At 49.9% G+C, this 16021-nt stretch overlaps 1 protein-coding gene and 1 non-coding gene across 3 annotated transcripts in view; one reads left to right on the plus strand and one right to left on the minus strand.

The window, feature by feature from the left end:
• Window positions 1–10114, minus strand: part of IDH2 (isocitrate dehydrogenase (NADP(+)) 2) — a 15602-nt gene extending 5488 nt beyond the window's left edge. Inside the window, exons 1-3 of one of the 2 annotated variants that reach the window (XM_007470531.1) lie at window positions 9879–10114; window positions 2341–2432; window positions 1182–1347 (exon numbers count right to left, since the gene is read on the minus strand). In XM_007470531.1, the coding sequence (XP_007470593.1) occupies window positions 1182–1347; window positions 2341–2432; window positions 9879–9993 (373 nt within the window). In that variant the 5' untranslated portion in view covers window positions 9994–10114. Of the gene's footprint in view, window positions 1–1181; window positions 1348–2340; window positions 2433–2502; window positions 2513–9878 lie in introns of those variants that run through there. The other variant, XM_007470532.1, reaches the window with a different exon arrangement.
• Window positions 10115–14459: 4345 nt separating this feature from the next.
• On the plus strand, window positions 14460–14532 carry TRNAG-UCC (transfer RNA glycine (anticodon UCC)). The gene has a single exon. It is a non-coding gene; the product is annotated as a tRNA-Gly (tRNA).
• The last annotated feature ends 1489 nt before the right edge of the window (window positions 14533–16021 follow it).

Here is a 16021-nt window from a genome sequence, read left to right on the forward strand (position 1 = left end):
GCTGCACCGGGTCTTAGTTGTGGCACGCGGGATCTTCGTTGCCACATGCAGGATCTTCAGCTGCAGCATGCAGGATCTTTAGTTGCGGCATGCATGTGGGATCTAGTTCCCTGACCAGGGATTGAACCTGGGCCCCCTGCATTGGGAGCATGGAGTCTTAGCCACTGGACCACCAGGGAAGTCCCCTCTGTCAGTTATTATTATTCCCACATCACACTTGGACGTAGCTGTCTGATGAACCTGGCAGTGTACGGCCTCACTCCAGATGCTCTGGTTCTAGCCCCAGCACTGCCGCTCACCGCCAGGTTCAGCCTAAATTACTAAGACTGTGACCCTCTACTTCCTTGTCCATAAAGTGGGCATGTATGAATCCCAGGGTTCAGGAGAAATAAAAGAAAACCAGCTGAGAGAGCTTAGCACTAAAATGATTCCATACCCTAAGGTCAGGAACAACCTGCATGACAGGAGGAGGCCTGCAGAGTTTGGAGATGTGTCTTGAAGGTTTCCTTCAGGCCCCTCACACTGCAGGAAGTGGGGAGACAGAACTCTGCAAGTTCTGAAACCACCCTTTCTTGAATTTCCCAAACCCGTATCCTTTACCCACACACTGGTGCCATTTCATGGAACCCTCGAGAGCAGTCCCCAGAACCGAAGACCAGCGGCCTGTCCAAGCCTGGTGGGGCACCTCTCTGAGACCGCTCCACGGCCACAGAGGCAGAGGGCAGACCTGCAGTGCCAAGACAGTGGCAGGACACGAGGGACGTTCCAAGCCTCTGAAGGACACAGGCCTGACACCCAGCACCACCCTGGACAGAGGTGGCCCCAGAGTCTCTCTGTAAACCTGCCTGCAAAGCAGTCCAGGAGGCCAGGGGGGCAGGCTGCCCAAAGAGGCTGTCCTCACTGTGACAGTGTCAGCATCAGCTCTGTGACCAGTGACACCCACATTGGCCAGAGCCACACGGCACAGCTGAAACACCACCAGCCTGGGAGCAGGGGACAGAGACCCTGGCCCCAGCTTTGCCACCCCCAACTGTGGAACCTAGGCCAGCCCTCAACCTCCCCTCCCCAGCCTCCTCCACAGGAACGTTGGAGGCTCCGCTGTGTGCTGGGCATTCGCAGGGAGACCAGGGTCACGTCCCAGGCCCCACTGTCCCAGCCGCCCGCCCCCGCGCCCCTCGCACCTTCCACACGGGCCTCGTCAGGGGTGATGGTGGCACACTTGACAGCCACGCTGTACTTCTGGGTGGCCAGCGCGGAGTCGATGGTGACCTGATCATTGGTCTGGTCACGGTTTGGGAGCCCCAGGTCAAAATACTTGAGCTGGACGTCCACATGGGGCAGGATGAGCTAGAGACAGACGGCCGGGGCCTGGCATCAGCCCAGATGACTGTGACTCAGGGGCATGTGGGGATGGTGGCGGGGAAACCCCGTCAGGGCAGGGAAGAGGAAAGGCCAGCGGTGGGCTGGCCAAAGCTGGCAAGAGGCCGGAGCTCTGGAGAGAGGCCAGCAGACCAGGCTGCAGCCCCTCGGAGGGCTCATCCCCTAGCGTGGACCACACCCCCCCTGCAGTGGCCCATCACTTCAGCCAAACCCCAACTCCAAGTGCGTCTAGGGTTCTCTATACAGTGGGCTCCCTCTTCTTCCCCACTCAGAAGCGGTGATCCTCAACCTTCTTCTTGGGGACAGGCACATGGACAATGTGCTCTCCCAGGCAGACCCAGCCCACGCGACTTTGGAGAAGCCAAGCAGCCACCCTGGGAACCGTCTGCCGTGGTTGCTCAAATGTATCACTGTCCTCCAACAGACCCCACGCCACGACTCGCGATGACATCCTTGAACCGCTAAGGAAAGGTTAATGATGTGGTCCTCCCGCACTCCGGCCCTGTTCTTCTCTCACTCCCTCAAGGATGCACATAGGAATGTAGGAGATCAAGATGATATATTCAACTATACTCCAATAAAAAATAAATTAAAAAAAAGAAAAGAAGAAATTCCTGAAGGATAGTCAACTCATGCTGAAACACGAGTTTGAAAAAAACAAAACAAATGAAAAAAACAAAAAAACGACATGATACAGGGTCAGGCTTGAATCTGCACACATTTTTAAAAACATGCTGGCTTTGGCACGAGCACGTGACACAGATGGCTGAGGACAGTCCCCTGCCTGATGTCATAAGAGCCATGAGTGGTCTGGACATGACAGAAGGGTGTACGGAAAGGGAAAAACAGGACTGCTCCTTCCCACCAGGGTGACGGGTGAACCCTGGGGACACGAAGTGGGGACTGGACACTGAGCCCGGCCGGCCATGTGGAAGGCCGCCCACTTCGGGAGGGAACTACCTTCTCCTTGATGAACTGCCAGATAATACGGGTCATCTCATCGCCGTCCATCTCCACCACTGGCTTCGCCACCTTGATCCTCTTGTCAGCATCTAGGACCAGACACACATAGCACATCACACCCCTGGGGAGGCTGGTGGGGGAGACCCTCTCCTCTCCGGCCAGACCCACCCTTCACCATGGAGGAAGGAGTGTCAGCCAGGGCCCAGCTGCCCAGCATTCACTCCCCCTCCTGCAGGAGCAACTCCGGGACCACCGGGGGGAGCTGGATCCCCCACTGAGTCTGGCCAGCTGGGACTAGCCAGATGCCAGCCCGGCCAGTCAGATCCTTTCCCCTGGAACCTGACAGCAGAGGAGACCAACACAGAGAATGAGAGCCAGCTGGGGTCACCTTGTCAAGCAGCAAGCCGGGCAGAGGTTGCCTTCGGCTGCTGCCACCCAGTTCCCCAGGGAAGCCTGGAATCCCCTCTTGTCCAATCCCTGCAATTCTATGAGCTACCCCATGTCCTTCCAAAAACTTCCTCTAACTGTTGCTTGCAACCTGAGAGCCTGACTAACACGAAGTGAGCAGGGAAACTGTATAGATCACCGCCCATGGGCCTGAGGGTGTACCACACCCTTCATATTTAATCCTCTGAACCACTCCCATGGGGAGTACAGTAAGTCCCCTACATACGAACCTTCACGTTGTGAACTTTCAAAGATGCGAATGTGCGTTCGCATGTCCAGTCACGTAAGTTAGCTCATGTGTCTGGTGTACATTGTCACGTGCTCGCATCCTCTACAAGTGGTTGTGCTTTTGTGTACTCTACTGTACAGCACTGTATAGAGTGCAGTAGTACAGTATCTTTATTTCAAGCCCAGGATATGAATGAGTGAAATTGCAGCTCGCCCTCCGTCTCCTGTTGCTGACAATCCTTCAGCTCTACCATCTCCCACCTCCTCTCCCTCCTCCAGTCAGTAACTTCTTTTCTTTTCACTCGATGCCAGCCCCTGGATGCCAGCTGTTGTACTGTACTACCGTACTTTTCAAGGTACTGTACTGCAAGATTAAAAATGTTTTCTTTATTTTTTGTGTGTTTGTTTGTTTTTTATGTATTATTTGTGTGAAAAGTATTATAAACCTATTACGTTACAGTAGCTTAGTTTTTAGGAGCATCTTCTATGAGTTAATGTGATGGGAGCCAATCAATTTTTTTTTTTAATGTACCAAGCCTACAGTAATCAAGTTCCCTAAGTAGAGATCCATTTGGGGCCAGTCCTAAAGGGTTCAGCCTCAGCCTGGGCTCTGCTCAAGCTTTGGGCTTCAGGCACAGCAGCTGGTGTCTTTGGACACCACACTCCTCGATGGGGGAGCTCAATATCAAGATCACAGCAGGCAGTCTTCTCAGCTGTGTATGCAGGTGTCAAACCCTCAGAGACCACAGGGCCCACTTATTTACAACCAGGTGCTAAGGGTAAGCACCCCTTCCTGAAACACCTAAACACAACAATGCCTGTCCTCAAAGAGTGAGTATGGAAGGGAAAACCTATCAGTAATGGAGAGAGCAAGCAGCACTGTTATCAAAGTCAGGTGTGCAGCCTCCCTCAAAGCAACTTCCCAGAGGAGCTGGGGACTGGGGGCAGTGATGTGAGTCATAGCAGCAGAGGCTCATTTTGTTTGGCCCAGGTCGTAGGTTTTTTTTTTAATGTTGATTGGTGACCAAGGCTTAAAAATCAGGCAATTTCAATAACAACAAAAAAACAAATAACCTGATTAATAAATGGGCAAAGGACTTGAATAGATATTTCTCCCAAAATGGTCAATACGCTCATAAAAAGATGTTCAACGTCACTAATCATTAGGGAAATGCAAATCAAAACCACAATGAGATACCACTTCACACCCATTAGGATAGCTACTATCAAAAACACCCAAAAAACAAAAGACCAAAAAACATAAAGTAACAAATGTTGGCGAGGATGTAAAGAAACTGGAACCCTTGTGCATTGCTGGTGAGAATGTAAAATGGTGCAGCCACTATGGAAAACAGTATGATGGTTCCTCAAAAATTTTAAAAATAGGGCTTCCCTGGTGGCGCAGTGGTTGAGAGTCCACCTGCCGATGCAGGGGACACGGGTTCGTGCCCTGGTCTGGGAGGATCCCACATGCCGCAGAGCGGCTGGGCCCATGAGCCATGGCCGCTGAGCCTGCGCGTCCGGGGCCTGTGCTCCGCAACGGGAGAGGCCACAACAGTGAGAGGCCCACGTACCGCAAAAAAATAATAATAATAATTAAAAATAATAAAAAGCAGGGTCTCAAAAATATATTTGTATACCCATGTTCATAACAATTATTCACAATAGCCAAGAGGTGGAAGCAACCCAAGTGTCCACCAACAGATGAATGGATAAACAAAATGTGATATGAACCTTCAAGAGGAGAATAGGACTCTGGGAACTAACCCAGGAAGTTTAAGAAAAACTTTCCTCCAAAAAGTTAAACTATGTTCATGATCCCAAGTTTTTTTTTTTCCAAAACTGGGCTGCCCACCACTTCAACATGGATGTACTTGCTTTGAAACTAAAAAAGGAAGTGCTTCCATGTTTTAGTCATGGATCTGGACCTACCTCAATAGCTTTTGCCGCTCGTTCTTTTGTTTCAAACTCCACAAAGACAAATTCCCTTTGGATCACCAATAGACTTATAATGTGGTATACTTATATAAACAACATCACCACCTTTCCCAAATACTTTGTTTGTTTGTTTGTTTGTTGGAGCAGAAGATCTTTTAATTAAAAAAGCTTCTCTGTTATTTTTAATTACATGCATTATTACTTTTGGTAATTACAATGCAGTTAAACAGCAACAGAGACTTATTTAACCCATTCAGTCAAACTGTGGACCTCATAAGCTGTAACACCTAAAACAATTCTCTATCAGCATATGATAAAAACTTAGGGTGCCTGCTCCTACAGAAACTTTATGTATTACCCAAATACTTTTTCAATCCAGCTGTGATTAACATTTTGGGGAAATAACTCATGATAAATTAGAAACAATATTAAATATGTAAGGATTTAATAACTATATCACCTAAGCTTTTCACAATTCCTATACCTTACTCAGAAGGTCAATAGATTTTAACTTGAATATTTTCTTTTTAATGTGCTATATACAGACAATGGGATCTTATTCAGCCTTAAAAAGGAAGGAATGCTGACATACTCTACAACATGGAAGAACCATGAGGGAATTCTGCTAAGTGAAACAAGCCAGTCACAAAAAACCTAATACTGTCTGATTCCACTTATATGAGGTACCCAGAGTGGTCAAAATTATAGAAACAGAAAGAAGAATGGTGGTTTCCAGGGGCTGGCGGGGAGAGGAGCAACGGTAGTTGTTTAATGGGTACAGAGTTTCAGTTCCGCAAGATGAAAAAGCTGCGGAGATCGTTGAACAACAACGTGAATGTATTTTACACTGCTGAACTGCACACATAAAAATGATTAAGATGGAAATTTTTGTTATGCATTTTTTAACCACAATAAAAAATAAGAAATTTAAAAATTCTTTAACGTTTAATTTAAACCAGTCCCCCCACCAAAAGAAAAAAAAAAAGAGAAGATTTTACATAAAAATCCAGTCCCTCTTGAAGAATGAGTCGCTTCGTCCCACTGAGCCCACGCTCACTCCTGGCAAGGATGAAGGATGGGCTGGTATGAGGACAGCCTCTCGTTCCATTCCAGGCCTGCCATGTGCCCTCCAGAGTGCCCCAAGGCATTGGAGTTTGAGACCGTGTCTGTTGTTTAGCCACTAAGGTGGAGACATCCACACTGTCTGCCCCTCTCTGGGAGACAAGAGGTGACAGGTTACCTGAAATTCAAAGAACAGTGGCTGGGCCTCCCTGAAGGCCTACTAGGGACAGCCACCATGATCTCTTCAGATGGCAGGCTGCACAAACACTGTCCTCTTGGCCAGGGTGTGGGATGGAATTACATCAGTCACAAGAGGCCCATTAGGCCAACTCCTAGCACCGAACACCAAGTAAGGATTTCAAAACCCATCCCCAGGGACTTCCCTGGTGATGCAGTGGATAAGACTCCACTCTCCCAATGCAGGGGGCCCAGGTTTGATCCCTGGTCAGGGAACTAGATTCCACATGCATGCTATGACTAAGAGTTTGCATGCCACAACTAAGGAGCCCTGGAGCCGCAACTAAGGAGCCCGCCTGCCGCAATTAAGACCCGGCACCACCAAATATATAAACATTAAAAAACAAAAACAAAACCATCCTGGTTTCAGTATCTACTTGCTGCTCAAGTAAGTAGACCTAGCCTCCAGGCTAGAGGTCCCTCCCAAGACAGCCACCCCTCCACCCTCCTGTCTACTTAACTGAACTGCTTTCACCACATTCCTACCCATGCTGCTGTCAGCAGAAGAGAGGCTGCTCAGCCAGCATGGCCCAGAAGACTGTAGGGGGAAGCCCCCAATTCCAGAGGGCTCAAGAAGGCAGGGCAGCAGTTCTGGAAGAGGCTCTAGTATTTTCTTTGGTGTCATCCTTCACTCCTCCCTTTCTCTCACACCCACATCAAAACCATCAAAAAAAACTCTACTGGCTCTTCCGTCAAAATTCATCCAGAATCCACCCACCCCAGTACCGCCACCAAGGTCAAAGCCACCATGCTCTCTTGCCAGATTCTGACTAAGGCCTCCTACCAGGTCCCTGAAGCCAGAATGCTCCTGTTAAAATGTAAATCAGGTCACAACCCTCCTCTCAAAACCCTGCAAAGCCGCCTCTTTCACTCAGAGAAGGCCAAAATCCTCAAAAATGGCCTACAAGCCCCCCATGACCTCCACTGCCTGACCTCATGTCCCATCACTTGCCTTCGTGCACTCTGAGCCAGCCTTACTTTCTGCTTCTCCAACAAGCAAAGGTGCCCTCCTGCATCGTGACCTTGGCACCTGCAGTCCTCTCTTCCCCTGAACACTAAATGGCCTGCTTCCCTCACTCCCTCAGTACTTCGTTCAGTGGGGTCTTTTCTGGCAGCCCTACCCAAACTTTCACCCGCACCTTCCTTGCCTATTTGTTCTCCTTAGCTCTTGTCTACTGTCCGTCCCCACATTAGAATTTAAGTTCCATAGGGCAGAAATCTTTGTCTCTTATTCCCAGCTCTGTCCCCAGAGTGTCCCTGGCACAGTGCTTGGCACATAGTAGAAGCACAATATTTGTTGAATCCATGAATGAATGTCAAGTTATGGTCAATTCAATCTGTGGCAAGGACTTCTCTGCCATAACCTCCTCTTTGGATGAAAAGTAGTCCCTCCCCTCCCCCATCCTGGGATGCATTACCACACAGAGGCCAGTGAGTTCTCACCACAAAACTGCACCAGGAGTAGCTCACAGTTTATCATGTGTTAATATTTGCAATCCGCTGGCATTTTAAACATGGTTTACAGAAGTGTAAACTGCAGGGCAGGCCACAGAGGCTGGCTTCCAGTAATCAGACAGCAGTGTCCAGCACCCCATCCTGGAATCAGTGAAAGAGGCCTCAGCCTCACATAAAGGATCTGGAGGCAGGCCCCAAGCCTTTCTAGAGGCTTTTCCTCAAAACCTACTGGGCCTAAACACGACAACCCAAAAATAGCTCTGATGGGATAACTGTGGTCTTATCTGATGTGGATGAAACAAGGCTCAGTGGAGAACACACAACTCTACTGGTGGGTCTGCAAAACTGAACAATCATTAAATAATTTCCATTGGAATCTAAGAGTGCAGGCAAATCAGCAAGATCTGAAAAGTTAAGGAACAAGGTGAGGAAATGAACAAGTTCCCAGACTAGGAGTTGAACCAAGGAAGGATAGCTAATTCTCCCACTGAGCAGTCTCCCTCACTTCCCCAAACTAACTTAATCAGAACCACCACCAGCAGTCGCTGGAGGCCTACAAGTTGCAAAACTAGAAGGAGACACATGTGGGAATTACCTGGCAGCAAAAACACAGAAGTATTTTAGCCAAAGCTTATTCTTTCCTTGTCATCAAGGGGAATGCCAAGTATTCTGTCTCCAGCAGTGTTGCCAAGTAACAAGCTAGCAGAGGTCACAATTGTACAATCTCATGTCCAACTCAAGTTCTCCTCATTAATAACCAACCCCACTTGGGGGCTTCTGGAAGGACCTGAAACTGACTGCTCTTTTCATGTGTTATCAAAATTCAGGCCTCAAAGGGGCTTTTCTTGTTTGTGTGGGGTTTTTTGTTTCTTTTTTTACCATCAGTGCAGAAAAAAAAAAAGGGAGAATTGGAGAATGCATCTAACTTCCACCATATTTTGCTGAAGGTGGTGCCATATGGGAAACTTTTTTGGGGCCTGGGGACACTTAGAACCTCGAGTTGCAGGGCCGACTCCTTAGAGATAAATCCCATAAGTAGAAATACCCCTTTCTCCTTGAAAGGGGAGGTGGGGTGCTGGGGCTCTTCTCAGCTCTGGTCAGCTGCTCCCACACTAGGTTAAAGATTACCTACTCCAGCAGTTAGACCAGCTTGCCTGGGCCCCACCCCCTCCTCTTCACTCCAGGGAGCTGCTGGCCAGGTCAGGATAGGGGTTTCCGTGGCAACAGACATTCGACAGAGCCAAGGGACCTAAGTTGTTCCCTGTCTCTTGTAGCTGGCGATGGAGAGCCAGGGGGCCGACCAATGCCAGACCTGGCAGCCTGCCTTGGTAATGGAAGTTCAGGCTAACTCTTGCTTATTATGCCCTGCTTATTAAGACTATTGTCTTTTCTCCTAAGCAGGAAACTAAGGGTATCACAGAAGCTGTGACGAACGATTTGGGAAAGTGACATTTTGGCACGGCTGCCGGGTCTCCCCAGTCGGGTGAGCGCGGCAGGGCCAAGGAGCAGCTCAGGAGGGGGCTGGCGAGAAGAGACAGGTCAAGCCAAGGAGAGGCCCCAGGATGGAGCTTCAAGTGCGTTGACAAGGAGAATGGGGGCGTCCAAAGCGAAAATAAAAAGGAGACTCCTCCAACTGTCGCGTAAAAGGCTCCAAAAATAGCTGACGAGGGCCTGACAGCGAAGAAGGATCACTGCGCGCCCGGGTGAGAAGGCAGGGGAAGTGGATACCTCCTCCTTCCCCTCCTTTGTCTGAGCAGGGACCGCGCCAGGACCCTCCCTCACTCGCGTGGAGCGGGCCAGGCCCTCCAGCACCCACTCGGTTGCTTTGTCTCCCTCCAGGGTCGCAGGGCGGGCAGAATACCCTCCGAGCCCGGGATACTCCCCGCAACCCCTGCAGGAAAATCTGGGGGCGCAGGGCAGCAGGGCCAGCATCGCCCGGGCCACCAGTTGCCACCTTCCTTCAAGTCCTCCCCCCGCCCCCCGCGACTGGCACAGCCTGGAAGGTGGGACAGGGGAGCACGTCCCCGTCCGCCTGCTCTTTGTGTGCCCTACCCCGCCGTCCCCAGCTCGCGAGCGTCCCGGGTCGCGCTCGCTGGTCCCCGCCCGGAAGGACGCCACGTCGCGGTGCCAGGCGCGCACCCCGCCCGGACCCTCCTCGTGGCACTCACAGTGGCGCCGCTGCTGCTCTTGCAAGTTCGGTGCTGTCAAGGCTGCCGGCGCCCAGGCCGGCCCGGAACCGGAGGCTCTACAGAGCAAGCGTACAACCCGCAGGTAACCAGCCATCCCGAGCGGGTGGGGGGGGTTGAACTGGCTGGCGAGCGAGCGAACGAACCGGGGTAGGGGAGATCCTAGCGCCGGCCACTGCTCCCCGCTGCCTGGCGGCGGGCTACCGAGGCCTGCCAAGCGCGGGCTGAGCGGGCAGGGCCGGGGCGGGAATGCCGGGGCCTGCCACCCTATTGGGCCTCGCCAGGAGGAGGCGGGGTCGGCAGGGGCCGGACTCCTCCTTAGGCCCTGCACCAGCCCGGACCCCGCCCCCGCGCCCGGCGCGCGCTTCCCTGGGCACCGCGGAAAGCTCAGCGCTACTGAAGCGAGAGAGGGGTGAGACCTACCGGGACCCGGGAGCTGGGGGTGGGAACTGGAGGATTAGGGGAGCCGTTAGCGAGGAAAAACCCTCTCTCCAGGATGCCCTATTTAAACCAGAGTGTCAATTGCGGACACATCAGCTTAAGCCCCAAAAGGCAAATCTGAACAAACTCCTGCGTCCTTCGCGTTGGCTGGGCTGAACTCTAAGGCGCATTAATCAGTGCGCGTTCCGCGTTCTTGAACTAAGACCGTGGTCACCTCGGGTCTCCTCAAATTCGCTCTCAGATCCTCCTATCCCCTCCACGCCTTAGGTAGACTGACCCGAGTCAAGAGTTGAAATCCTGAGCTTCCCTGGTGGCGCAGTGGTTGAGAGTCCGCCTGCCAATGCAGGGTACACGGGTTCGTGTCCCGGTCCGGGAAGATCCTACATGCCGCGGAGAGGCTAGGCCCGTGAGCCATGGCAGCTGAGCCTGTGCGTCCGGAGCCTGTGCTCCGCCACGGGAGAGGCCACAACAGTGAGAGGCCCGCGTACCGCGGAAAAAAAAAAAAAAAAAAAAGAGTTGAAATCCCTCTGCTTCTCACCAGAAGGTCAAGCTGCTAGTTCTCAAAGTCATTAAGCATAGCAAGAGTCTGTTTCCTCCTTTCCGAGATGGGAACTATAACAGCAACAGGGCTGCCAGGAGACTTGGGTGAAATAACGTATGTTAGAGACATGGGACACACCCTGTGCTCAACGACAACGAACGAGGCTTGTCAGACAGTACTCAGGCAAACGGTTCCATTTTTTGCCTGCTTTCATACAAAAGACAATACTGATTGGTTCTGCCATAAACAACCAAAGTCTTTCTCTCTCAATTCACTCATCTTCTTGAAATGAGACACCAGTTGGGGCTGGGTTTTATTTAGAAAAATCTGACCCCAGCCCCCCACTTTCCCAGCTACACCAACCCACTCGAATGCTAGCCACCTCTTTCTGCCCTGTGTTCCCAGCTCTCCCCTTCACTGCCTCAGAGTCAACATTGCCAGATGGAGCTGGGCCAGGAAAGTGACCTTGAATTACTGACTTCAAAGCTTCCTTCTCCCTGTCTCAGCCAGGCAAAGCTACTACTTTGGCCCAGAGATCTAGTAGACTGGGCCTAAGGGGAGACTGTTCTGGGGCCACCCCCAAAGTCTGAGACCTCATTCAAAGGCCTAACCTTGAGCCAGCATGTCCTAGAATGACCCATTATCCCTTTTATTCTGTTCCAATTCTCTTGCTCAAAACACAAGCAGAGGGACTTCCCTGGTGGCACAGTGGTTAAGAATCTACCTGCCAATGCAGGGGACGCGGGTTCGATCCCTGGTCTGGGAAGATCCCACATGCTGCGGAGCAACTAAGCCCGTGTGTCACAACTACTAAGCCTGTGCTCTAGAACCTTCGAGCCACAACTACTGAGCCCACACGCCACAACTACTGAAGCTCGTGCGCCTAGAGCCTATGCTCCACAACAAGAGAAGCCACCACAATGAGAAGCCCGCACACTGCAACGAAGAATAGTCCCCGCTTGCTGCAACTAGAGAAAGCCTGCACGCGGCAACGAAGACCCAACACAGCCAAAAAACAAAACAAGACAAAACATTAAAAAAAAAAAAACACAAGCAGAGACCATGGAAGCCTCTGGTATTTGGCTTTCATGCCATCCTAGTGTTATCAGGCACCGGGGCCTCAGTGTCTATACCTATAAACTGGGAGGATGACTGCTCCCCCAGGCTCCTTTTGGCCCAAACAATGAGATTCTGTTATGTACCTATACTGCCACTTCTGAAATGGTCATAAAGGAATTGCTCCCCACCCCCAGGGGCTCATTTGTTTCTCTGTATGGTGGACCAAGGTGTCAGAGGCCTGGCAAGAGGCAATACTAGAGCCTCAGTGTGTTCCAGAGTCTGGCCTTCACCTGCAGAGGGATCAGGGTGGGAGCACATGGGTCCTTTGCAAGCACAGCAGCAGCCCAGGACAGTCAAGGCAAAATCTTGCGATTAAACTGCTCTCACTGCCCACGTCCCAGGGATCCAGCTCCATGCCAGCCTTCCTCATGCAGTATCTATTTGGTGAGGCAGCTGGTGTCAGCTCCATTGGCTCAGAGAGGTTAGGACACTTGCTCAAAGTCACACAGCTAGGAAGTAGCAGAACTGTAGTTCATACTCATATACCTGGCTAATAGTCCATCATTCTTTTAAGGAGAAAGAATAGGACCCAGAGCCCCTATTTATTGTACTTCTTTGGAATTTTTTGTGGTGATAATTGCTGGCCCTGTAAGCCACCTCAGAGAAAGGTGATATTTAAAGGAAAGGTGCTTATATCCTCCTTTGGGGTCAGCAGATTTGGAAACTCTCACCCTTACAGATTTTATTTATTTATTTATTTATAATTTTTGGCCACGCACAGAATGTGGGATCTTAGTTCCCTGACCAGGGATTTGAACGCACACCCTCTGCATTGGAAGCACAGAGTCTTAACCACTGGCCTGCTAGGGAAGTCCCCTTACATATTTTAAATCAAACCTCAATTAGTTATTGAGTCTAGGTCATTTGCAAGTTCCCCGTGGAGGCACAGAAATGCATGAAATGCATATCACTCTGTCTCTACCCTCTGGGAGCCACAAATCACCACAAACCAGGCACAAGGGGAAAGTGTCCCAGGAGGAGTTTAGATGACACATTAGGCATCTGGCAAAGAGAAAATCATCTCTGATGGGGGAGACCCTGATGAGCTCAGGGCAGGAACATCCATCAGGTGTGTTCTCACGGATCTTTAAGATGTGGAAGGAGGCTGACCATGCAGACACGAGTAGAGTGAGGGCCTTGCACTTTACCCAGGTGGACACACCAAGACATTAGTTTCGTGCTATGTTTGTAGGCAGGGAGTAACATCTGTTAACATCTGGCACAGCAGTGAGGGGATGTCAGACAGTAGAGAATCAGGCCTGGGGAAGGGAGGCCAGGGTTCTTGAACTGGAGAGACTTGACACAGGGTCCTGGCAGGACCCTCAAGAAGGTGCAAGAGTGCAGAGGCCGTGTAGAGATGGCATCTGCAGGAACTGCAGCTAGCTGGATGGGGGAGGAGTCACAGTGACTCAGACTTCCATCCCTGGGGCTGGGAGAATGGTGATGCCATTATTAGAAATCAGAAGATGGGAGGGAGGAAGGTTGAGGGGGAGGCGTTGATAGCAGAGCTATTTATGGTCATCTCTAAACTGACTTCCCTGCCAATAGTCAGCCTGTGCTCCCTCCCCCTCCCATCAGCCCTCCCTGCCACTTCCAGCGCTGTCACCCCGAAGCACAGCCCTGAGCAGTCACTCCACAGCTCAGATAGTGAAGTGGCTCTCCACTGCCCGATACAATAAAATCTGAATAGCTTATAACATTTCATGGCCTTCACCTACCCCCCACAGTTACTATTCCCTCTCCACAAGAACCCTAAATTTAGCCATTCCCCTGAGTAGTCCTCGACTCTGAGCAGTTGCACTGTCCCTTCCTTCCATCAGGTGGGCTCTTTCCACTCCACATTGCCAGACCCAGCTCATCCTTGAAGGCCAAGTACAAGTTCACCTTCTCAAGCCTGCACTGGGGGTGGGGATAAAGGGGGGGTATAGCATTCATTTACACTTGAATCATCACGAAAGGTAAACAGACCCCCCCCAATAAAAGAGCACAAACTACTACTCTGATATTTTTTAATAAATTTCTTTATTTTATTTATTTGTTTTTGGCTGCGTTGGGTCTTCGTTGCTGTGTGCTGGCTTTCTCTAGTTGCGTCGAGCGGGGACTACTCTTCATTGCGGTGCACGGGCTTCTCATTGCGGTGGCTTTTCTTGTTGCAGAGCACGGGCTCTAGGCGTGCGTGCTTCAGTAGCTGTGGCACGTGGGCTCAGTAGTTGTGGCTCGCAGGTTCTAGAGCACAGCCTTAGTAGTTGTGGTGCGTGGATTTAGTTGCTCCGCGGCATGTGGGTTTTTCCCGGACCAGGGCTCGAATCCGTGTCCCCTGCATTGGCAGGCAGATTCTTAACCACTGCGCCACCAGGGAAACCCTACTACTCTGATTTTAACTTTGTAAAATAAATCTATGGACAGTAACAGGCAGGGTCCAGAAACAAATTTGGAAGATTTTAAAACACTATTTAGGGAATTCCCTGGTGGTCCAGTGGTTAGGACTCCGCACTTCCACTGCAGGGGGCACAGGTTCGATCCCTGGTCAGGGAACCAAGATCCTACATGCATGGCCAAATAAATAAATAAAACTTCATTAAATTTTGTGAAATTTTCTCTTAGGTTGCATAAGTTAATTAATCCTCAAGATTCCTGATAAAACTAGACATCCAAAGTTAGAGGAAGGGGAAATGATTGAAAGGGATTAAAAAGAACTAGAAGCAACATTACCATCTTGGTAACAGATTCCCAGAGTATAAAGCTTTCTCCCTGTTCGTGGAAGTCTTTTTTTTTTTTTTTAAGTTTTTTGGCTGCACGGCATGAGGGAACTACCCGGACCAGGGATGGAACCCGCACCCCCTACAGTGGAAGGGTGGAGTCTTAACCTCTGAACCACCAGGAAAGTCCTGTGGAAGTCTTTTGTCGTGATTGTCTCATGCCTGGGCAAGTCACTTAACTTCTCTGAGCCTCAGTTTCTTCAACTGCAAATGGAGATAATAAAAATCCCTACTCCTAGCAGTCATTAGGATTAAATAAATTCATGCAGATAAGTTGCTTTGAATGGTGCCTGGAACACATAGGAGAAGCCTGGCCATAGTGTTAATATTATCTGTTCATTCACATCCACTCCACACCAGTTTACTGAGCTCCTATGACATGATAGGTGTGACCCACAGATGGACAAGAGGGCACATTCTGTTCCTGAGAGGACCAGAGTCCAGTGAGGGTATCAGGAAGATGGAGATGTGAACAGATCATTTCAAAATATCGTTGCTGTGGCTGGATGGAGTGTTGGTTAGTACAATCTCTTTGGAGGGCAATTTAGTAGCATCCATCCTATTATAAAGTGCACATAACTCTTCATCTGGAAATTCCACTCTGAGAGACTGACAGCATAGAAATACTTACCAAATTGTACAGACACATAAGTGCAGGGTGTTCACTGCAGCACTGTTTGTAATAGGGAAAAATTGGGAATGACCTAAATGTCCATTGTCATTAAGAATGAGGTAAATATTTGCTGATACAGAAAAATGCATTGGGGGACTTCCCTGGCGGTCCAGTGGTTAAGACTCTGCATGGTTAAGACTCAAAAAAGAAAAAGAAAAATGCATTGTGATATACTAAGTGAAAATAGAAAGTTGCAGAGAAATATCTTAACATACATACGTGCATATATATGAAAAATTAAAGGCACAGAAACCTAAGAGGGTATGGGAGTGGGGTATAGTGGGAGACTCAATTTCTACTTTATGCAATTCTGTGGGGGTTGAACATTATATAACAAAAGCATCTATTACTTTTGTAACCAGAAAAAGAACAATCAAGATATATATAGATATAGATAGGTAGATAGATTTTTTTTTGGAAACAAACGGTCACAGTCGTTTATGTGCTATGCAGAGTGTCCCCTGTCCCAGCACCATTCACTCTGGTGGCTTCTTTTAATTTGAGGCTTTTCCTCTCGCGTTCTTTTCGTCCTTGGGGAAAACGAAGGGTTAAAGGGGCTGGGGGAGGGGAAGAGGAAGTGAGGTAAGGGAAA

Source organism: Lipotes vexillifer, unplaced genomic scaffold (genome assembly GCF_000442215.2).
Source record: "Lipotes vexillifer unplaced genomic scaffold, Lipotes_vexillifer_v1.1 scaffold412, whole genome shotgun sequence".
NCBI classification, from domain to species: Eukaryota; Metazoa; Chordata; class Mammalia; order Artiodactyla; family Lipotidae; genus Lipotes; species Lipotes vexillifer.